This window comes from Colletotrichum chrysophilum (assembly GCF_026319265.1).
Source record: "Colletotrichum chrysophilum strain AFK26 chromosome Unknown scaffold_17, whole genome shotgun sequence".
Classification (NCBI taxonomy): domain Eukaryota; kingdom Fungi; phylum Ascomycota; class Sordariomycetes; order Glomerellales; family Glomerellaceae; genus Colletotrichum; species Colletotrichum chrysophilum.
In genome coordinates this window covers 87095-109367 of record NW_026517304.1, presented here as the reverse complement: position 1 = coordinate 109367, position 22273 = coordinate 87095, and the positions used below count along the sequence as shown (strand labels likewise).

Below are 22273 nucleotides of genomic sequence, written 5' to 3'. Positions count from 1 at the left end.
AACAGGGAAAGACGGGTTGGGGGGTTTCAGTGTCCCCAGCACTTGGCCAGGGGCCGTCCCGTCCCGGCGAGTTTTTAGGGAAACCCGCCGAATCCCATTAATCTGGCGAGCGTTAAAAGGAAAGCTGACGACCGAGAAGGAGGTAGCCAGTGAGTTGTGCATTTTCCAGCAATGCCTTATGCGCTCCCGGGGCCATTCAAGTTCCGGATGGGTCCGCAGACGATCAACGGCCGCCGTGGTTGCGGTGGGAGGGCCGAGGAGGCGGAGATGACCAGCCCGGGCATATCGGACTTACACCCGTTGCGTGTCATCGCCAAGAGAGGACGGCACACTGATAAAGCAAGCGAACCGACTTTTCGACCTTTTGACGATTGCTTGCTTCCCTGCGTGCCTGCTTCGCATCTCGCCAAGCCGGCGTACGAAGCTCCAAAGATGATTGATAATCGCTTGATCAGTCACACCAAGCATTCCTCTCGATAATATCTCCATCCAATCGGCGGAATGCAGCGGGCGCCGTGGGCCAAGGAACCACAGGCTTAACAGCCTATTCGAGTACACTTTGCCCAAGACGTCTCAGTTTGAGGACGAAGCCGTTCCTTTCCCCGCATACGATGAACCGCAGACACCCCCCCCCAAGACACATCCCCCCCTTAGATCAACGATCAACGATCAACCGGCCATCACGGGCTGCCATTTACAGATTAACGGGGCCAGGTTCCTGATTCGAGATAGGCCGCACGCTGTGTGGGATGGGGCCCCCGGCCGGCTCCCGCGGGAGAAGTCAACCTTATTACAACGGCTATGGTGCCAAGCTGATCGGCCGTTCGCAAGCATGCCACACCAGCACCCAATTCGTCCAAACGGCCCTGTTCCTTTCTTAAAGTGCAACTGTGGCTCCTCGTCCACCGTAGTCATTCCTCGTTTGCCTCATTCACTTTCCATCTCAAGTAAATCACCCCTGCCTCGAATGTCTTGCCAGCTGCCGTGCTGGGAAGTCACCCGCCGGCAGTTTGTTGCATCGCGTACGACGTGATTTGCTTGGCGAGCATTAGACAGCGTAACTCACCTTTTGTGCTTTAAATTTGCCAACTTGGCCCTCGGTTGACAGTGCATCGGAGGATGGCTGGCGAGGCGGGAGTGCCAGGGCAAGACATCCAGCAGTCAGTCAGTCTGTCTGTCATCGCTTCGGCACTTTTGGTTTTCGCCATGGACTTGGAAGAGAATGTGAGGGAGGGTGATGTGATGGCCAAGATCTGCGAATTGCCATCCCCGCTTCCGGTGTGCTAGGTTGAGAAAGGGAGGCTTTGAATCCTGGGATCCTCGTGCTGGGCGTGTGGGTGGTCCTTTACCGTTGCGTCAGGCAAGCGGGTGATTGCAGTGTTCTTGCTTGAAATGTATTTGAAGCCAGGCCCTACCCCTTGCCCCTGGGTGGTTCCTCAAGGACGGGGGTTACTCCTGAGCTCAAGGTCTTGCTCCGTCTGCTTGCTGTATCCATAGGAGCTCCTGCTCTCCTGACATCACCTCCCCAGGCTTTCTCTTTTAAAAGCCGAGTCGCATCCACACATCTCGGGATCCTCCCATAGTGTTTCACCTCTTCCAGGCACTTACATGCACAGCCAGGCCTAGGACAATCCTCGCTGTCTTGGGATCGACGTTCGACATGGCCTACATCAAATCTGCCGTGACCGTTGTCGTGGCTGCGCTGCTCTCGCGAGTGGCTGCTCAGTGCCCAAACTTGACTCCTGTCTCGCAGCCCTCGTTGGCCGAAGGCTACTCTGCAAGACTTGTCTTGAACGGCCTTGATTCTCCGCGAAGTCTTCAATTTGACACCGAGGGAAACCTTCTCATTCTAGAGCAAGGTGCTGGCGTTCAATATGTCAAATTGACCGACAATGGCGGAACAGACGTCTGCGCGGCTTCTCAGAAGCAGCTGATTCCCAACACACAGGTATGTCAATCAACCCTCACATTGGGGGATTTCCCGGGAGACGAACGAAACTTACAAAATCGCAGCTCAACCACGGCATCGCTTTGTCCGCGGATGGCAAGACGATTTACGCATCGTCTTCCACAGTAGTCTACGCCTACCCGTATGACGCGGCCGCCGGCACGGTCGGCCAGGCTCGTCCCATCATCAACATCCCGACGCAGACTGGCCACTCGAGCCGAACATTGTTGATCCCCAAGAGCAGTCCCAACTTCCTGCTGGTTTCGGTTGGCTCCGCGCCTAACCTCGACCTTCCGACGGCCGAGGTCTCTTCTGGTCGCAGCCAAGTCCGCGCCTTCGACCTCACTACGATCACCGGCGATCCCGTTGCTTACAACGATGGAGAGGTCGTGGGATGGGGCCTGCGTAACAGCGTCGGTCTCGCAGACAATGTTGACGGTGGAATCGTGAGTGTGCCCTAGTTACTTTGGCAGGGCATTAGCTAACGACACATTCCAGTGGACGGTCGAGAACTCGCTGGATAACATGGACCGGAGCGGTACGGATGTCCACAACGACAACCCCGGAGAAGAGCTGAACTACCACGGCATCTTCAACTCATCATCCAACGAGTTGAGTGGAGCAAACTACGGCTATCCCAACTGCTTCGCTGTCTGGGACACCACTACCATCCCTAATGTCCAGGTCGGAAGCCAGGTCACCCAGGGAACACCTTCAGGCGACGTGACAGATGCGTACTGCCAGTCAACACCTGTGGCACCTCGACTCACTTTCCAGGCCCACCTGGCGCCCCTCGATATCAAGTTCGAGCCCAGCGGAAAGGCTGCGTACATTTCCTTCCACGGTAGCTGGTAAGCACCTTCAGGACGGGACTTTGAAGTTGACGGAAGCTAACGTACTCGCAGGAACCGCCAGCCTCCTGATGGATACCGACTCAGCCGAGTTGACTTCGGGGCCGATGGACAGCCCACGGCCGCCTCGACGAGTCGAGAGGCGGAAGTCAGAGTGATGTGGAACAGCGACCAATCTGTCTGCCCTAACGGTTGCTTCCGACCTGTCGGTCTTGCATGGGATACCAAGGGTAGACTGTTCATGGTAAGCGACGCATCGAACGAGCTCTTTGTCATCACGGTCCCCGCCTAGAATGCGGGAGACCCTGGGATGTCGTGCCCGGCGTAGTCAGCTAACCACATCGCTGTGGATGGACTGGGAACAGTGTGTGGAGGTATGAAGAGGAGGATCTTCTATGCACATATTTACTGGAGCTTGGTGGCCGGATGCCCTGCACATAGCTTAGCTACGCCGGCAATACAATTCACGTTCGATTGTTGTCTACTCACAGATGACCTGGCTCGCCTGGGGGGATGGCTGGCTTCAGTCCATCTGCCTACCGTCGGCGCATGTCGTTACAAAAAGAAACCCCAACACTCAAATGTCCTTTCTCTCGCAAGGAGAAGGCTGTCTGTCAAAGGACGAAACGAAACAGTTCCTCTCATCAAGATTGCCGAAGACAGACAAGCGGGGAAAATGTGCCTCGTTGCCGTGCAGCAGCAGAGAGGACGACCCTTGCATCGGCCCGGGCTGCAGTGGACCAAGCGGGGATCTCCCAGTGTGTTTGTGCCTCTCCCACTTGGGCATAGTCTGGTGCGTTTTTCGCTCTCAGCAGCAGTCTTCCCGTATTGATTCGCGTGGTGAGGTGCGACAAGGGCAACCGCAAGTGCAGATGCTGTGCATGCCGTAGTACGCTTCCTAGTAGCGCGGTGCTCCAATCAGGTGTCACGCCAGCTCTCTCAGGTCTCACACGTCCAACCAATCTTGCCTGGGCACCCTCTCCCACCCGTCCCGTCCGTCGGCGTCCCTCTCGCTCCCGGCCAGTCTTAATCCAACACACTCATTCTGCTCAGCCTGCCCGTTTACTGCGTTGCGTCCCCATCCCACGTTGGGCTGAGCCGCCAAAACACTCGTTTGCCGCCCTTCATCCATTCTCGAACCTGTGGTTCGTTTCGTCTTCATTCCGACGCCCAGAGGCTTCACCGGTTGTCGACGCCCGCTAACCGCAACGCATTTGTCTCAGCCTCTGCGACACTGCAACGTCGGAACCCACGGTCTGTCGAGGCGTCGTCACGCGCGCGCATCGTGCTGCACGAACTCTCCTCGCCTGCCTGATCCTTCGTTCGAACTCCCCACGCACATCACTCGCTTGACCCGTACCGTCCGACATTTGGGCTCGCGACATTTGCGACTCAGCCCTACGGCCCGACTTTTCGCGTCTTCGAAGCGCGCAATCTTTGCGACACGCTACACACAACCCTGCGCACATCGCCCACGTCACTCGACGCAAGCGCAAACGCAAATACGCCGACCGCGACTGAGCGCACGAGATGCCTCTCATCAATCGGCAAAACCTCGACGACGATGTAGTGGTCCCGGCCCACTACGGCGGCTGGTCACCGCTCAGCCCCGGCGCCGTGGTTGGCGTCACGCTCGGCGCCGTCGTCGGGTTCCTCCTCGTCCTCTGGATGTTCTACACCTGCATCAACTTCGGCCGAGCTCCCGTCGAACCATCATCATCATCGTTGTACACACCCACCGCGACATCGGTTCTCTCAGTTCGGTCTCGGAGCCGACATCACCGCAAACACCGCAGTCCGGCTCGTGGGCCGAGAATAATCGCGACGGAGGAGGTGAGGGTCCGAGAGAGGGACAGCGTGAGCCGGACTAGGGGCGGACCGATCATTGTTGACGCGGATCCGCCGATGGTGGAGCGTAGAACGAGCCGGGGACCGCCGCCTCCCAGGATCGTGACAGATGAGGAGGAGGAGGTTGTCGTTATCGAGGAGCATGAGCCTGAGAGGAGGCGGAGGAGGAGACACAGCAGTTCTCACAGGCACAGCAGCCGACACGAGAGCCGGAGACGTAGCAGTCGCGACTACTAGGGCAGAGAGGATATACCTGGATTGGGTTGTTGAGTTGTTGGGCCTTTCGAGTCACGGGGTAGATGTTGGGCATACGATATTGTAATGGATTCACCCTGCTTCGTGATGGACAGATGTTATCGACTGCGACGCGTGTACTGGGACGACAAAGTGTACGAATGTTTGTGTGAGAGATGTCGGTTTGGCATGTGAGTGCAGCGGTCATGCGATTATACGTCAAACGGGCCGGGGAATTTTCTGGGGAAAGGGGCCCCTTCTCTCGTCTAGAGATCAGACGGAAGAATAACAGTGGCGCCGTTCCTCGGATGCGGGATGGACCTGAGCGTGTTCGGTTTCGATACGAAAAGAAGATGCCCGCATTCCTCACCCCGGAAGAGTTGTTGATGTTCAGCATTACCCGAATACGGAAGAATTTCAGAATCTTTAACCCTCCACGATCGACGGCGGGTGTCGTCCGGCGCGTGACGACGCTTGAAGCGGCCTGAAGCGGAGCCGCGACACCACCCCGAAGAGCGAAGAGGTTGCCTGTCGGAGGTTTCGGGCTCTTTTTTGCTTCATGTTCATTCTGTGATCTCTTGATGATTCTGTTGGGCTTATTGGACAGGTCGGCTGGTGAGGCGTTAGGGGTTCTGGGTGTTACTCCGTGGTTGAAGAGGGTTTGCTAGTCTGCCAGGCAGATATGCACGCGGATGCTCATTGATTTACACTGAATAATGGCTGCATGTGTTTTCCCCAGAGCACTTTCGTCCGAATATTTATTTCCCTTGCTCCTGGAGGGACTGAAAGCGCACCTACCAAGATGTGGGTGCGCCCAAGCTAAGCCTCGGCGCGGCTTGACATCTCATGCACGGCATCTGCATGGTGCACAAGCCGCGCCAGGCACATTGAGCCAAAATATCACAAGATCATCGAGATCCCGGGTGGCGCACCTTCTTTCTACGCCTCTTCGTCGCTCTCGCGCCCATGGAACCCTGATGACATGGAAGGGGAAGGGAGAAAAAGGGTAGACTTTCCTCGTCAGTTTTGACACCTCTGACCACCTCAAGGGGGGTGTGGGAACTAGGGAAGGAAGCATTGGCCAATGACAGGTGCGGCACCCGCATTTCACATGCTTTCCCCGGACTGGACGCCATGCTGCTAATAGTTTCAGAATGACATCACCTGCGAGCTTCGGCTCGCCGGGGGGTAGCAGCGCGCAGGAACTCAACCGGCGTGCATGCTTCGCTCCAAGTCACCAGCTAAATGGATTAGGTTGTTCATGAAAGGGGGAACAGACAGCAAATCAGGCAACCAGTGCTGGCGAGTTAGTGGACAATGCTAGCTAACCATCATTCCGCCCCTTCTCTCGGCTTGCACGCCCAATCAGACGTACCTTCTGAGACTTGAGGAGAGCTCCTTTCTCTGAGACATCATAGCTCCCACCTACCTGCCTACCTTACCCACCGTCTCGTTGTGAGCGTCTTCTTTTTAACATTTGACTTTCCTCCACGCTGCTCCCATTTGCTCTTCTTATTTTCTTCCCGTCATCACACTCGCAACGACATCCTTTGACGTCCATTGCCCTTAGAATCGTCATAAGACATTGTCGCGGTCACGACTCCGAATACACACAAGAAGAATAATAGCAGTCGCGAGATCGCAGCTTTCAGGGCGCAATGGAGCATCCAGGTATGTCACCATGTGCCACGAATCCCCCCAAACCCCCGGTCTATCCTGTACGACACCTCGCAACCCCAGCTGTAGATGTAGCCAAGATTGCGCGATGTATCCATACCATCTTGATCACCCTCGCAGACTTGCAGAGCCTCAACCCCAACCCTCGTGTAAAGAGTTACGTTCTGACGATGCTCAGTGAAGGAAATTAGGACGGTCATTCGCGACTTGGTCCAAGGCTCGCCCAAGGAGCAGTATGACGCCCTCTTCAACCACTTCACCGAGGACGCAGCCTTCACCCACCCCTTCTGCCACGTGCCAAGTTTTGGCAACGTCGACATTCCCTTCCTCTTCACCATCAATTCACGGTGGCTCGTCCTCATGATTTACCGATGGTACCGCATTCTGAGTCCCAGCATTGCCATGAACATCGAGTCGGCTGGTAGGTTCACATCCTCGTCACGATACATCGCGAGCAGAAACACTCACACACACACACACCCTGAACAGTCCTAGATCAAAGAGCAAATCTTCTATACGTTAAGATGCGCCAAGACTTCCGGCTATGGTTCGTTCCTTTCTACTCCGCCCCTGTCGACTTCGTCGTCGTCCTCCGTCTCGAGACACGCAACGTCGATGATCAAAACCGGCCTCTGCCCCGCAACCAAACCGACGCTTCTGCCGTCGGGGCCCGCCAGCGTCACTTCATCATCCACCAGGAGGACCACTACCAGGTCGGCGAGTGGCTTAGGTTTCTGGTCCCCTTCTTCGGATACTGGGCCTGGCATGTCTTTACTCTCTTTTCCACGATCCTGTGTGCTGCCGGCGCCCTGATTGGATATCCCGTCACCCGGTACTTTGACTGGCAGGCCACAACGCAAAACGGCGCCCAGGTGAATAAGGCCGACTAGTGCGAGATCTTTTGCTCCAGATTGCGCCACCTTTTAGAGCGTCTCCGCTCCTTGGGGCGCCGCCATTTCGAGCTCCTCCGCCCCTTTGCCGAACGCGTGCTAAATCCCCTACGTCCCTTGGCCCACCGTGTTGCCCAATGGCTTCAAACCACGCCCGTGGGAAACTTCGTGAGGAACCAGATTGGTCTCTTACTTCTTTTACTTTACGTGATCGTATATGGTATCATGGGCGTCATCTTGTTTGTTGCGTGGCCTTGGTATTTGCTCTACAAGAAGATCTGCAACGTCGACGGAATGAACAATAGCGAGTAGTACACTGAGGAAGAAGTGGCGTGGATGGAGCTGACATTGTAGGCAAAGGATGGTTGTGTACAGCAAGGTTATTTGCGCTCGGTCGCAGAAAAACGTCTGTAACTAATTGTTGATCGGCACTATGCGAACCTTGTATTGTCAGAAGGACGGCAGTTTTCTGAGCAGGACGTCGTGGTTGGAGGAGTCATTCCAGAGACATCATGTTATAGCAATCAATCCCAACGTTTTACTTCCGCTATCGTCGCTGATGTTATCGTCACTGTCGTTGTATCAAGTAACAGTTCAAAACGCCGGTCAGTGAATACACAAGGAACTGTGGCTGCGAAGACACAGGAAAAATAGGCGGTCTTATGATCAACCCACTTCAAATTCAAACCTGCTTCCGGCTCATCGCCTAGCTTCGTCTCGTGCTCTTTTTTTCGCGCGCTTTTTTGGGTATACCGACACAAACAGCCACAAGAGGGCTGGCTGACCAAAAGAAAAGTCCAAACCACACATTCACACAAGTAAGCCTTCCTCCTTTTTGTATATACCGCGTGCGTTGCCCTCCTCCTCCTCCCTCCGTCTTTTGAGCTATATGCAGAGTGCTTCGGTCGAGACGCACTGACTAGTCTTATTTTCATCTCCCCACGTGATCTGTTCTAACTTTTTGTCATGGCCTCATCGTGTAATAACTTCATGCGTATATACGCCCTCGCAAACTTGGATAGATTTGCCAAACACCGTAACCTGTGTACGGCGTACAAGTGGTGGTAGATTAGGCGGGCCCTTACATGCCACCACCGTTCGCATTAGCACCGTTGGCGCCTTGTTGATCTTGCGGCTGCTGTTGCGGCTGTTGCTGCTGCTGTCCTCCAAAGAAGAAGCCGTCGAATATGTTCATCTGCTGCCCGTCGCTGAAGTCGTGGTGCATGTTGTCCCAGTTGATGCCGAAGCCGAGATCGAGGTTCGGGGTCGTGCCGTCGCCGCCGGCGCCGACTTCGCCGTTCGGGTTGCCCTGGAGGCTCTGGAAGAAGTCCATGGTCTGGATGTCGGGGTACTCGCCGCCCATGTTGTTGTTGTTGTTGTTGTTGTTGTTGTTGTTGTTGTTGTTGTTGTTGTTGTTGTTGTTGTAGGAACCCCCCTGCTGTTGCTGCTGTTTCTGGTTCATGAAGGAACCGCCGCTGCTTGACCTCTGAGCCGCCATGCGACGCGGCACAGGTGGCGAGGCGACGAAGGAGGGATCGATCTCTGAGGGGCTGCCCTGGCCCATCATGTTGAAGTCGGCGGCGCGCGGCGAGTTGCGCGGGGGCAGGTCGCCGGCGACCGACAGGCTTGGGGAGGAAAGCGTGTCCGAGAGGGCGCGGTCGGTCTGGAAGCTGCCTTGCTGGAACTGCTGTGGCGGCTGCTGGCGGCGGCGGCCCGGGGCGGCGCTCGCTGTCGACGTCGAGGCGCCGTCGCCGCTGGCGGAGCTCCACTCGAATCTGTTCTCGCGCATCTTGCGCGGCGGCACGGAGCCGAAGCCGCCGGTGGAGTTGGCCATCTTGATGGTGGCCTTGGCCGTGCGGTCAAAGGCGTCGCGGCAGGTCTCTGCGGGCGGGCACTTGTCGATCAAGTCGGTGAAGACGGACTTGGCGGCGAGGATCGTGAAGTCTACTTCGTCCATTGTCTGGAAGGGCCATGTCAGTACTTATCAAAGCTGGGTTCGAAAAGGAGGGCCGACTTACCAGGCGGCTTCTGACGATTGGCGAGTGCCAGATTGCGTAAAGGTATGAGATGCCGGCCATGAAAAGGTGGTGGGTGGAGAGGTACGTGTAGCTGACGAGTCCGCTGAGGTGTAGCTGTCGATAGATGCGCAGGATCTTCTGTCCAGCCTCAGCGACCTTGAGGTAGATTCTGTCCTCGTCCTCGCGCAGCTCTGCCTGGAACGCCGTCGGGCTGTTCACCTCGTTGGACGTGTTGTACTCGCCCTCGAACATGGCAGGGACACTCAGGCTCTGGCGGTACAGCATGATAATCGCCTGCCAGTAGTTGAGCTCCAGGAACTCCGTTGAGAAGGCCACGCCCGTTTCCTCCCTCGTCGGCGCCGAGTTCTTCCACTGGTACAGCCGCCGGTCAATGTCGATGCGCCAAGAGCGGAAGCACTCGAACTTGACGAGGAAAGGGGACGGCAGGTGGGTGTGCATGTCCGAGTTCGTAATGTTTTGGCCCGAAGCCCGCACGACTTGTGTCTGGTTGTACTGCAGAACCTGCAGTATCTCGGACTGCAACAGGCGTAGCTTGAAGTAATGGTATGCCACATGTTTGTAACTCGGCTCGGCCGAGTCTGGGGGCATCTCCAGGAACCCGGTGGGGGTGATGTACTGATCGTCCAGCAGCGAGGGGAACTCGGTGGTGATGACCTGGTCGCTGATGCCAAACGGTCGACCTACGCACGTACTGACCAGGCGGTCGAGGGAATATGTGCACCACCAAAGCCGCCGCCTCATGTCACGGATGAACAACCGTCTTCCCTTTTCGCGGGACCGCGTCTCACCCGACTCATTCATCTCGCCGTTTTCCTCTTTAATCTTCCCCAGCGGGTCCATCATGGCTTTCGCTACGTCGCTACCGTCCTCATAATGCAAGCCTAGGTCTACGGCCAGTCTAACAGCGACGCCAATTATGTACCTGCAAGGCCGGTTAGCGTACACGTTACAAAGATCGCATGAATCACGGGACAAAACTCACCAAAGACCCGGCGGGACGGGCCGGAGGAGCGCAAAGTTGGCCAGCAAAAGTACCGCTTGCAGAACCTCCAGCCCGCCGCCACTATTGCCAAGACACGCCTCGAGATGTACGATAGCACTCGCGTGATATTCCTCAGGCTGAGCCTGGCCAAACTTATTTGCGTCTGGCGGATTACGGGGCCCAGCACCTGAACCGTCTGATTTCACAGGCTCGCCCACGATGACGCCGCAGCCAATGGCAAACACCATGTTCAACATATATAATTCCCGCGGTCCTTTCGGCCCGCTCGGGTTGGCGTACGCCTGTTCGAACATTTGCATAAACTCTCCGCGATGGAGGATGGGTATTTGGGGGTTGGCGTGCTCGAAATAGAGCGTCACAAGCCTCATGCCGACATCACGGTCTGGGAAATTCGCCGGACGGATCGTGGGTTTAGTGTGGAGGCCAAAGAAGGAGTCGCGCATCGACGTCCCGCTGCCGATCGGGAGGCCTTTGCCCGCGCGGTCAGAACCATTCTGATCCGATACGGAGTACTGCACGGCGGCGAAAACGACGCGGTTGAATGACACGCCCGAGGCGGACGCCAAGGACCGCGGCTTCGACGGGGCGACGATATCGAGCATGCCCGTCTGCGCCCCGCCCTCGGCCTTCTTGGCCTTCTCCAGGTCAGGGCGGTGGACGCTGCTGTTCTTCGCGGGGCCGTTGCCGTCGATGCTTTCTGAACGCGCCGAGTGGCCGAGGTCTGTGGTCGATCTCGGAGGTTCGGTTCCGGGGCGTGAGCAGAGCTCGAGGTTCTCGGCGGGTGGGAAGAGGATGTTGTTGTTGGCGAGCAGCGCTTCCAGCTGCTCCACGCGGGTTTCTAGATAAAACACATAGCTTCAAGGACAAAGTCAGCAGCCTTTCAATGTCAACGATACCACCATGGTGTATGGTGGACTCTACGTGAAGAGGCAGTAGTAACCCCAGTTGCTCGCGCCGTACCTTCTGGGGATCTCCTTCTTGGTGATTGGATCGTAGCCCACACAGGCGACGCCGGCCTTTGCGCAGCTCGCACAGCTGGGCAGCTTCTGGTCGCACCTGTTCTTGCGCAGACGACAGCGGTTGCAGGCGCTCACGTTGCGAAAGTTGCTGCTCTGGCCCGGCTTCCCGCCCGCCTTGTCGGCCAAGGCTGCGCCGGCGCCGGCGATAGCGTCGTGTTGGTTGTCGCCGGACGGGCTCTGGTCGTTCCCGCCCGAGGTCGGGGAAGCGTCGTCGTAGGAGCCCTGGCGCGGACGCTTCGTCGGCTTCATGACCGGCGAAGGCGGCGAGTGGGCGGGCATTGCGTAGTTTGGGCGTGCGCGCGCGCGGGCGGACTCGGCGGCGGCGGCTACGGAGGGGACGTCGACGAGGGCGGGTTGGGAAAAGGGACGGGATTGTGTTTGGAATTATTTTCCGGGCGGCGGCCGGCCCGGTCGAGGTCCTCGGTGAAGCAGGGATGAGGAAGGTGTCCAATCAGAGTACTGGTAAGGAGAATTGTGCGACGGTCTATCGGGTTGAAGGCTTTGATCAGCGTTAGGGAAGTGGGCGGTTTGTGAGAGGTGACGATTTGCAGCGTTGTTGGAGAGGTTGGAGGGAAAAAGAGACGTCGGTGAGGCTCACAAAGTGCTGGTACACTGCTATCGCGACGTTATCTTGACTTGCGCGCAGGCAGCTCCACCCATCATTCGGTAGTGGCACCGATGGGACTGCCCGCGCTGCAACTGCTGAAGAAGCGATCGTTATTTTTTTCCCTTCCCCTCCGAGGTACCTTCCCAGGATATCCTATCTCTTTTTTTACTAAGGCGGCGCTAGAATTTTGGGTAATCGAACGGGTGGCGGGGTGGCCGTTACGGCAGTTTTTTTCCAGATGCGAGTCCGTCGAAAACGAGACACCGACAATGTGTGCTGCTTGCTCAGCTGGTATTCACGTCGAGTCTGAAGACGTGACCGAGACTCGGGTCGCAGATGGCAAGAATGCGCATGTCGAGGCGGGGGAGACTGACGGAGGCGGGCGGTGAGGATGCGGGTTGAAGGTAAAAAGACAGACCCAACAGCGCCGAGGTTGAAAGAAGAAAAGAAAAACCGGCGCGAGTCACAGAGCATCCGGCGTGTTGCTGCAGGATATGAGAAGCAAAAGAGTGGGCATTTGCAACCTTGCCTGAACAGCGTCGGTGAAATGGGGTGGATTACAACGTGCGGACGGGCAAGGCAAGATTGAAGGCACCTTTCACACACACACACACACACACACACACACACAAAGTTGCTGTAATAAGGGTGTGATGCTAAAGCAGGCAATGCGCTAGCTGTTGGGCAGGGGGTATTCCAACCTGCCAGGCCAGGATATAACTTTTTTGTCAACTCCAAACACCTGCTCACTAATACTTTTTCCAGGCTCAGCTGATAAGCGCAAAGGAAGGAGAAGGGATCGTCTGCGAGAGGCGCGCCTGTGGTAGAGAGTGGAGGTAGTAAGCCTCGAGTAAGAGCAAAGAAGAAAGCGGCAGAACGTGAGAAGTGACGGCCTGACTCTCTGTCACAGTTGGATTACACCTAGTCTGTGGCCTCTGTTAGTAGTTGCTTCTTCTTTACAGAATGCAACTGGCGGTGGGTAAGGACCTCATCGCCCTCACACAGAGTCATGCCTAGTCCAAGCAAGGTGCGTATCCAATTGCACTGACACGCTCTTCTCTTCTTCATCAAAAGCCTGGAAACTTGAAAGACAGCGTCCAAAGTCAACATGTAGTGGCCCCCCGCACTTGGGGGGAACATCGAGATCCCAGCCGGCTAAACCGGATCCAGCAACTCATCCTGCGCTGGCGTCGAGAAAGCACTCTCTGGATTGGACGCTTCACTGAAGTTTTGGGCTTGGCAGATTGATGGCCGCCGGGTATCAGTTGACACTGCTTGAGCTAAGCACCTGTAATCAACGGATTGCCATTGATTGATACCACGAGAAGAAGGAGTCTGCCACAGACCTTCGCCAGCTCTCTTATCTATCCGTCCCAGCCGCAGGCCTTCTCTTACACCACCGTAACTGAAGACATAGAATCATTATCTTCACCCCGTACTGTCGCGTGCGCCGTTCCCTACTCTGGACCGACCTCCAGAAACGAATACGACAGCTGTGCAGAAAGAAAGCAGAGAAAACAAGGGTGAATGTCGTCTTCATGTGGTCGTGATCATCTTGCCGAGTATATAATCTCTCCGCCTACCTTCTTGTCCCCTTCAGAGCATCACGTCGGCTTATTCAAGTACCTACCTTGAGCCAACGTTCGTGCGTGTAAGTCAAAGTCCGGCTTAATCCGCCTATTGCCGCTCCCAACGCAGCTGCCGATAATCGGTGGCCATCCTCACGGCCAACTCATCGTCACCCTCACTGACCTCATAGGTGCAATTGAACATGATCTGATCCAACCATTCAATCAGCCATCAACAAGTACCGAGGTGGCATTAACGACCTCCCAACTCAAGCTTAGCACAAATCCTCTCAGCCGCCAGGGGTCGCCAGCTGTCTTCTAGCCTCCCCATGCTCCCCGTCCTGCCGATATCGACTCCTCTCCAGGTGTCAAGCTCCAGCCCAACCCATCACCAATGGCAATAACGCCTTCGTGACCCCCCGGAGCGGGGACCCAAGGAACAAAAAAAAAAAAAAAAAAAAACCTTCGTGAAAGGTCCTACCACATGTCAATTGCACTCACAAAAAAGGAAACATGGGTACACAAAACTGCATAGCCAGGGGGGAAACAAAAACGTCGTCAGCCTCGATGGGGCCCCGTCAAGTTCCAGACCAGAAATAGAACCACACTCAATCAATCCAAAATCTTCGGACGGCCAAAACCCCCCACACCGGGAAGTCCGTTAGTGTTCCAAACAGAAGAAAACGACGCTACCGTTCCAAACTCATTGATCCAGCACCACACAAAAGCAGAACGAACGCATGAAGGGCTGTGGCAAAGCCCGCCCATGCATTACCCCAGCGGCCTTGAGACAATTATAGTAGAAACGGCTGGGGAGGTGATGGATGGATGAGAGCCCCTCGTCCTGGGAACCGGAAAACTCTCCTGCTACTGCTCTTCGGATGAACTGAACATAAGATAGATGCCGGCAGTATAGACCAGCCGACATAAAACGGCGCGCGATGGTTAGCAAACAACCCCTGCGAATAGTCTACCCCAGATCTGCTCAAAAATAAAGAGACCCCTCCAACGTAGCATTTATCCATCGGCCAGAGGGCCTGGCTCACATGCAGGCCCGCCAAAGCTTGTGGTATCTCATGGCAAGCAAGTTTAACTGCATCCCTCATCTCGATCTCAATTCACACGTCCAAGTTTGAAGATTTTTTATAAAATGTTTGTCAAAGTAAGGGGATCGTCCCCATCAATTCTCTAAGTGGTCATTAAAACATAGGAAGCATCCTTCGCAGGCCTGCCCCCCTAGCAAGAAAGAAAATCCCAAGAGATTCCAATCCTCCGTCATCGCAGATTCCCGGTCGGTCGGTCGGTCTCTGGTATCCAACAATGCCATTCGCTTTTTGTGCCCTTTCTTGTCTCTCTTACTCTCAACGTCGATTCCTGGACTTCCATGGTATCTCCAACTCCTTTGGTCCAAATAGATCCAAACAATAAAAACACAGGTAAACTCGGCTCAGGCGATTTGCCTGGCCATACATGGTGGTATGAGCTCGAAACGCCCCCTAAGTCTGTAATGAAAATAGAAAGAGAAAAAAAAAAGAAAAGAGAAGATTCTCCTTCATGCTGCCCGCTGATGGAAAATGGGGAATAAAACAAGTGACAAGTCGTGAGAAATTCCCGTGTATGCTCTCTCTCCGCCTCCGTCCGAATTATATCACATATTCCAAAAGCTCTTTTCCTCTTATCCTGTCGTGTCCCGTGAACGATAGTCTATGTCTTGGTCGCCCTGTTCCCGTTGATAACGCCGAATGATGAGAAACGCCGATGGCTTGGTTGTTAAAGGCAGGGTCATGATGTTGCGTAATGCCTTTAGCGTCGAAATCGAAAATGAAAACAAAAATTCAATCGTAATCCGGCTTAACGTCTGCAGCTGGGGCCGGCCTCAACCTCGTACTCCTCGTCGTCGTCCAGGGGGAGCAAAAGTCCCTCGGTCTCAGTAGGCTCGAGGGCCGTCTCGATGTCCTGTGTCGGCTCGTCCAAACGTCCACGGGGCTCGGTGGCGTACAAGCTGAGAACGGCTCCGATGATGGTGATCGCACCGCTAGTCCACCATGCGAGACCAGAGTAGCCGATTCGGAGGCCCAAGGCGTAGAGAAAGCCAGAAACGGTGGGGCCAAGGGCTCTGCACAAGCTGGCCGTAGAGGCGGCGACGCCATTGATGGTTCCAAGGGAGAGCAGGCTTGGTGCGGAGTTGGTGAGGAGGATAGCGTTGCTGGGGTAGGCCATGGTTGAGAAGGTGCACTTCCAGATGACCATCATGTAAATGCCAACCATTCGAATGTTGCTCGGCAGAAGGACAAGGTATGGGGTCAACATGTACAGCATGAAGTACGAAATAGCGAGCATTCGGAAAAGGCGGAGGGGTCCGAGGCGTCGAACGACCATGGGGAAAATGAAGACGGTCGAGATCATCGAGTAAACGCCCTGCACAGAGAGAATGACACCAATCTGGCCGGTTTCCATGCCGAAGCCGTCGACGAACTTGAAAGGAAGGTGGATATCCTTGTGCTCGGGCGAGGCGGTGCTGAGGAAAACGGGGAAGAGCTGATCGAAGGTCATTGTGTGGCTAGCGAGGAAGTCAGTAACAACCCGATGGCTCCAGTCAGGAGATACACTTACAAAGCCAGAATGCCGTAGGAAATGATGTTCAAGACAACCGGCCGCGTGAAAGTCTTGCTTGGCTCAGCAGGAGTCTGCTCAATGTCTTCACACGGGGCAGCGCTCAGATCCAAAGTTTCGGTAAGTTCAGGAATCTCGGAAGAGGATCCAACAAGCTGAGGCGAGTTCTCGTTTGTGCGGTATCCGGGGAGGTCGTCGTCGTCAAGCAAAGCCTGCTTCTCAGCCTTCCGCGCCGGGATCTGGCAGCTGCCGAGCGAAAGCCATGAAGAGATGCGCTTTCCAAGCTCGACACCAGCATCTCTCCTCTTCTTGCGCTCCGCGTGCGTCTCCTCCAAGAACAAAAGTCCGATGATGACACCGAAGAAGACCGTGATGGCACTGAAGAGGTTAGGCAGAAGGTAGGGGAAGCGCTCCCAGATTGTTCCCTTGGGGAACAAGCTGGGAAGGTTCACACAAGGTTCGGCGAGCGCACCGCCAATCATCGGTCCAACAACGGAGCTATCGAAGATTAGACACATGAACCTGGCAAGTGTGACGAGTCGCGTAGTTGGGGTATACTCGTCGCGGAATTAACTTACCCAAGGCACCACACTAAGGGCATGATGGTGTATGCACGAGCTGGTGGATAATTAGTCTCCCTGACCTGTAACCGGGGAAGGATCCGAACTTACGCTGGTGTTCCTTGACAGTGACCAACTCGGCAACAGTAGTTTGCAACACACCAATGTTGCTGTCCCCAAGTCAGTATCCCCGTTTGACAACAGATTCAAAATAGATACATACCCGTTCAGCAGACCACCAAGAGCGCGCGCAATGAGCGCAACGGCCAGATTGGGTGCGAAGCCGAAGACCAGAGAGCTGAGAGCAGTACCGGCGAGACCCATCAAGAGAACTGGTTTGCGCCCAATCTTGTCGCTGAGCCTTCCCCACATGACCCCAGTCGAGAATTCAGCCAAGGTGAAGGCAGAGGTAACCATGCCGGCGTACACGGCGATTTGATCGTCGGTTTCAGCGATGTGGAAGTCGCGGACCATGTGGTAGATGTATGGGAAGATGGACATGAAAGCGATCGGTTCGCAGATTCTGCAAAGAGCTGATTACTCGTGTTAGTCGCAGCTGCGCCCACGCTTCGTGTAAGCCTGGGAGAACTTACCGAGAACAAACATTTGTCTCGCGGGGAAAGGTGGACGGCTCGACTTGGCCTTGCTCCCTGAGGAGCCGCCTCGAGGGCCTCCCGTCATGTAACCTGATCTCTTCATTTTCGGAACTTCTTTGACCATGCGATTCGGGTTCGAAGCGTTGACAGGCCGGTAGGTGAGTGATACCCAGCGTCGGAAGGGTAGACGATAAGAATGCTTGGGCGTTCTCGCAATATATAGCGTTGGCGGAACCCAGAAATAGTTCGGTTGGTCTTGGGTCGAGGGAGACGAGACAGGAATCGCTGTGCAGGTGGTCCAGAATGGTGTGGGCAAGAATTTGTTTTGCCAGTTCTCGTTAAAGGGAGGGAGAGTCTGCGTGTTGAGACTGATGATGTAACCGGAATAAGCAAAGGTGAAAAAGCAAAGGTAAAACAAGTAGCGTAGAGCAGAGCAGCAGAAGCAGAAGCAGAGCTGTAATCCGGGCACCGGTGGCTGAGGGGCTGTGGAAGAAAAGTATCAGACGGTAAAGGAACGAGCAAGCTCTGGGGAAGCAAGCAACTTAATATGAAGGGAGCGCGGACATGATGATGAGAGGACCAAGAGACGTCAAAGCCCAGGGCCACCCCAGACACAGACCAGACCCAGCTGGGTTGGACAGGCCACCGGGACCTTACCATTGCCTGGGTCGCGGAAGCAAATTGGATCTAAGATTGGAACGGCGGTGACCATGGCATGGCCAGCGCAAAAAGCAACAAGACGATCCTCCCACTTGTCCACCGGGGAGGGACTCAGGGAGATGCGGCGGCGAAAGTCCCACGACGTGGGAAGGGGATCCAACTGCCCGGCATGACGGTCGTGGGGCCCAAAAGCCCTGTACCTGATCCAGGGGTACCCCCAAGACGACCTTCGGTGGACTCCCTCTCCATAGAAGCGCGGTCGAAGGATACCCCCTGTCAACCTGGATGTTCGAAAGGCGGTCCCAAGCCACGAGCTTTTGCCTTACAGCTGTGGGTACGTACACGACGGGGCCAGTACCGAGTGACCTGAACCATGGGTACCCGGGTGAGATTTCGTGGGACAAGCCGACATTGTTAGCAGGGTGAGTGGTGAGTGAGAGAGCCTGCGTGGTGTGTGGTGTGCGTCTGTCCCTTGGCCTCTCTGCATTTCTCTCTCTGCATCCCTCTGCGTTGCTCTCGGTACGTACCCGACAGACCGACACGACCGGAGTAGGCAAAGTAGGCAAGGGGTGGTAGACTCGGGGAAGGATGGCGCCAGACCGGTACAGGGATCTCTGGATTTGGAGAGGGAAAAAAAAAAGGTTTCACAAGAGGCAACGAGGCTAGTCAAGCCCTGATGGGACTGGTCTGGGTTGGGACAGAGGGAGACTTTTTCTTTTGGGGGGGTCAGCTCTCGGAATGGGGTGTATGGTTGTGTGGGTAGTTGCAGGCGGTAGCAGGAAGGAAAAGAAAAAACAACAGACGGAAGAATAGAACAATGTGTGCTAAGCTGCAGCTCAGAGCAATGCAATTGTTGTAGTCGATGGCCGCTGCGTAGCAGCTACTTGCCCATCAAGTACAGAGACTGCAAACGCAGGCAGATGCAAACGCAACGACAACTACGTCCACAACCGCCGTCGCCGTCGCAGTGTGGTGATTGACTCTCGTCACAACGTTGTTGTTCTTGTTGCTGTTGTCTGTCCCATATTTCCTTCCTGCTTGCTTGACTCTAAGCGCCTGCGAGAATCTCTGTGTCTCTGTGATGCCATAGGACTGCGTAGGCCCGACCCTGGTCCTGTTGTTGTCTTGACATCAGGTTTTTTTTCTCGTCCCTGGTCGTTGGGCAGTCAACTCCAGATACTGGGCGGCCAGGACACAAATGAGTTGAAGCCGTGCCAGGGCGAACATCAAGCCAGGAACCGCAGCATGTACATACTGACTGTATCCGCAAACGAGATGCAAAGTGTCCGCGACTCCGCGATGTGAGGTGCGCCGTACAGCGGCACGTAAGGTCAGGTCGTAGTCTGCGTGCAGCCCAAGTTTTACACCCCCCGGCACTTGGGTCGCATGGCTCTGCTGCAGCAGGGGCTCGACATTGGATTGTTGGACTTCAGCGACAAACCACCGCCCGAGGGCTGGTCAAACGCTAGTGTAATGTCCAGAGGACATGGGGAAAATGCCCAGGTTGACCCTGTGGCTCAGCAATAGACCGCCTCCTTAGCACAAGTGAACTAGACCTGATCCCCGCGCTGCCTGATGTTTTGCGGTGAGCAGCCAGTGCAGGACGTTAGGTTTGCTGCCTCTAATTGGGAGAGGTGGGACATCCACCGCGGATGGTCCTGAGCTGCCCTCCAGTACAACGACGACTGGTGAGTGACGGTACCTATCGTTGGGCGACGAGGAGGTGGGACGGGGACGCGGGTACGCCTCCTGTAGCACGCGGAGCTTATCACGCCCCAGAGACTGTGCATCAGAGCGCCGAGGATCTGAGCAACGAAGCTTGCTGATTGAGCCACCTCGTCCCTCGACTCCCATCTTGATGAAGCGGTGAAAGGAACGGCCAGGGCTGCGGCGTTCCCCGGCCGGATATCGACAGCTGTTGCACCAATGCTGCCTTGTAAGAGAAGAGAACATTTCGAATCCAAAGAAGGCGCTGCCGCTGCCCATGCCCATCATCGATTCGGAGACCGTTTGCCGAACTTTTTTGGAGCCTCGTTCCGATCGACCTGCAGGCCGTTCGTGGATCTTGCGCTCGCGGCCAAGTGCACACATGATATGCGGCCATTTATTTGATTGTTTCGGCGCTGATGCTGAATACGAGAGAAAAAAGTATCCGTAGTCATACAATCTTCTCTGCCTACAGCGGCCGTATGTTACCGTGTGGAGATGTGCGCCTCAAACGTCGCACGGGTCTATCGGCCGAGACGTGTTTCCGCCTGTGAATCGTACCGCACATGTCCAGCATTGGTATGTGATGTGACGTCTGATAATGGCGACTCTCGGGTTGCAGCTTGCTCAGGCGCCGCACGGCAGAGGGGCTTGTTGGTTGCATGCACCCTGGCCACGACGGCTTCCGGTTCAAATGCCAATGACAGACGAGGTGTGCGCGACCGAGTGCCCAACGGCGTCTAGAGACGCACAGCGGAGGGATACCCGAAGACATCGACTTGCTAGACCGGGGGAGTGCAAGCCAAAATTTGAATTTCCATACACCCACACATCCTGCCATTCGTCGCTCCATCAAGGAGTCATATCGTGACATGTCCGCATCTTACTTGCCGCGCACCGAGTCACTTGATGCTGCATCTTACTCCGCCGCAGGATGGGGGCAGTTGTGTTGGCAAACAGTCAGCCTGTTTGCTTGCCGTCTTGTTCGCCGACAGTCGCCTTGCTTTACGTTGCCCTGGTTTCCCTTCACCGTCGGCGTCCTGGCACCCTGGAATACCTAGTCCACCAGACCGACACGTCGGCACCTGAAACTTTGAGCACTCACGTGTGCTACTGTCAAGCGCTTGTCACTGAATGATTGACGTTGTCCCAGCGTGGTCATGACGGTCCCACGCAGCATGGGATGGGGCCGCACGAAATAACCCTGGTGTCACGTTGATTAACGGCGAGGGAGTGGGAATTGGGGATTGAACCAACGGACTGGGCCAACATGGACTGGGTCGGCCGCAGCGTTGGCCCTCTCCAGAGGCATCCAGCTTGTCGGTGAGCAAGTGAACACGAGCCACAGCAAATGAGTTGGCCGGGGTAATTATGAGTTGGAAAAAGTCTTTTTTTTCGTTTTCCAATAAAGCTTATGACCCTGGTCCGCCGACGGTCATCTCGTTGAACATGCACCCAGATCGTAATTATGAGCAATTCCGATCGCCTTGCTTCAGGACCTGCAAGTTAGGTAAGACCCTTCGTCAAGTTCGTCTCGGGTACCGACAACGGACTGAAGACTCCTCCGACCTGACGGATTTTTTGGCTCCTGTGCCGTCCGTAGGGTTTTCGCGTGTCCGGCATTACACAGGAAAGCGCTCGGACTCATTCGTCACGCTCGACTGATTGAAAAATATCATGTGGGCGTCGCGGAAGCCGGAACGGTAAGTGATAGACAGGAGTTTGCTGCTTTCCAACTTGCCACTTTCAAAATTGACGGTCCATCGGACAAGGTCAAGGGGCTGAACGTCAGCACAGAGTTTGAAAGGGGAAGCGGAAAAGTGAGAGCGTTGGTTGGCGTGGGTGTGGGTTTGTGCTTGGGCTTGGGCGTGGCGGGTTTCGAACGACGTGACAGTGTGCTTTGCCCTCGCTGCTCACCATCTCCTCCCCCACTGTGCACCGTCGTGTTCCAACATCGAGCCCAGAACCGAGGCCTACCCCAGCTCAAGGATATGAGCGAAATGGGTTGGCGAAGGCTGATCCCTGTTCAAAACCATGTGGCATGGCTTATATCATTCCCCGAGCTGCATCACCAGTCCCTAAAACCTCTGCTCTGTCAGGGATAGCTGTGTCTGAGGTCTACCGCGCGGAGAAACACAACGGTGGCTGCAAGTAGGGAGCCTCATGCGTGGACATCGTGGTGTTACTGACTTTGGCGAGATCAACCGTGCTTTCAGCTTTAACCAGACTTTGCCAATCTGCAGCCTCCAGTTCTCGCAACGTTTCTTCTTTCCACTCATCATGTCAATAGCCCGTTTGACCGGTAGTCATTGAATCTTGCAATTAGCCACCATTCAGACTTACTGCCCGCACAGCGTCAAAGTGTTCGCAATTTGACGTGAAAGGCGTGTAATGGTAATTGCACTTTGATTTCTGCCCAGCCTGGTCCGGATGACATCCGCGCTGTCGCCGTT

The 22273-nt window shown here is 55.5% G+C and overlaps 4 protein-coding genes across 4 annotated transcripts; 2 read left to right on the top strand and 2 right to left on the bottom strand.

Annotated features, from left to right (window-relative positions):
- Positions 1–1660: 1660 nt before the first annotated feature.
- COL26b_003127 (uncharacterized protein) lies at positions 1661–2803 on the top strand (the record flags this gene model as incomplete). The annotated part of the gene is made up of 3 exons (XM_053176030.1): positions 1661–1948; positions 2014–2394; positions 2447–2803. 3 exons carry the CDS (start codon positions 1661–1663, stop codon positions 2801–2803), a joined length of 1026 nt encoding a protein of 341 aa, XP_053039930.1.
- Positions 2804–6539: 3736 nt separating this feature from the next.
- Positions 6540–7448, top strand: COL26b_003126 (uncharacterized protein; the record flags this gene model as incomplete). The annotated part of the gene is made up of 3 exons (XM_053176029.1): positions 6540–6552; positions 6737–6979; positions 7054–7448. 3 exons carry the CDS (start codon positions 6540–6542, stop codon positions 7446–7448), a joined length of 651 nt encoding a protein of 216 aa, XP_053039929.1.
- A 1081-nt stretch (positions 7449–8529) lies between these two features.
- On the bottom strand, positions 8530–11788 carry COL26b_003125 (uncharacterized protein; the record flags this gene model as incomplete). Its single annotated transcript, XM_053176028.1, has 4 exons — positions 8530–9408; positions 9467–10409; positions 10470–11345; positions 11451–11788. 4 exons carry the CDS (start codon positions 11786–11788, stop codon positions 8530–8532), a joined length of 3036 nt encoding a protein of 1011 aa, XP_053039928.1.
- A 3747-nt stretch (positions 11789–15535) lies between these two features.
- On the bottom strand, positions 15536–17556 carry COL26b_003124 (uncharacterized protein; the record flags this gene model as incomplete). Its single annotated transcript, XM_053176027.1, has 6 exons — positions 15536–16244; positions 16298–16795; positions 16876–16915; positions 16969–17027; positions 17081–17390; positions 17451–17556. The coding sequence occupies 6 exons, from the start codon at positions 17554–17556 to the stop codon at positions 15536–15538; spliced, it is 1722 nt and encodes a 573-aa protein (XP_053039927.1).
- Positions 17557–22273: the final 4717 nt, after the last annotated feature.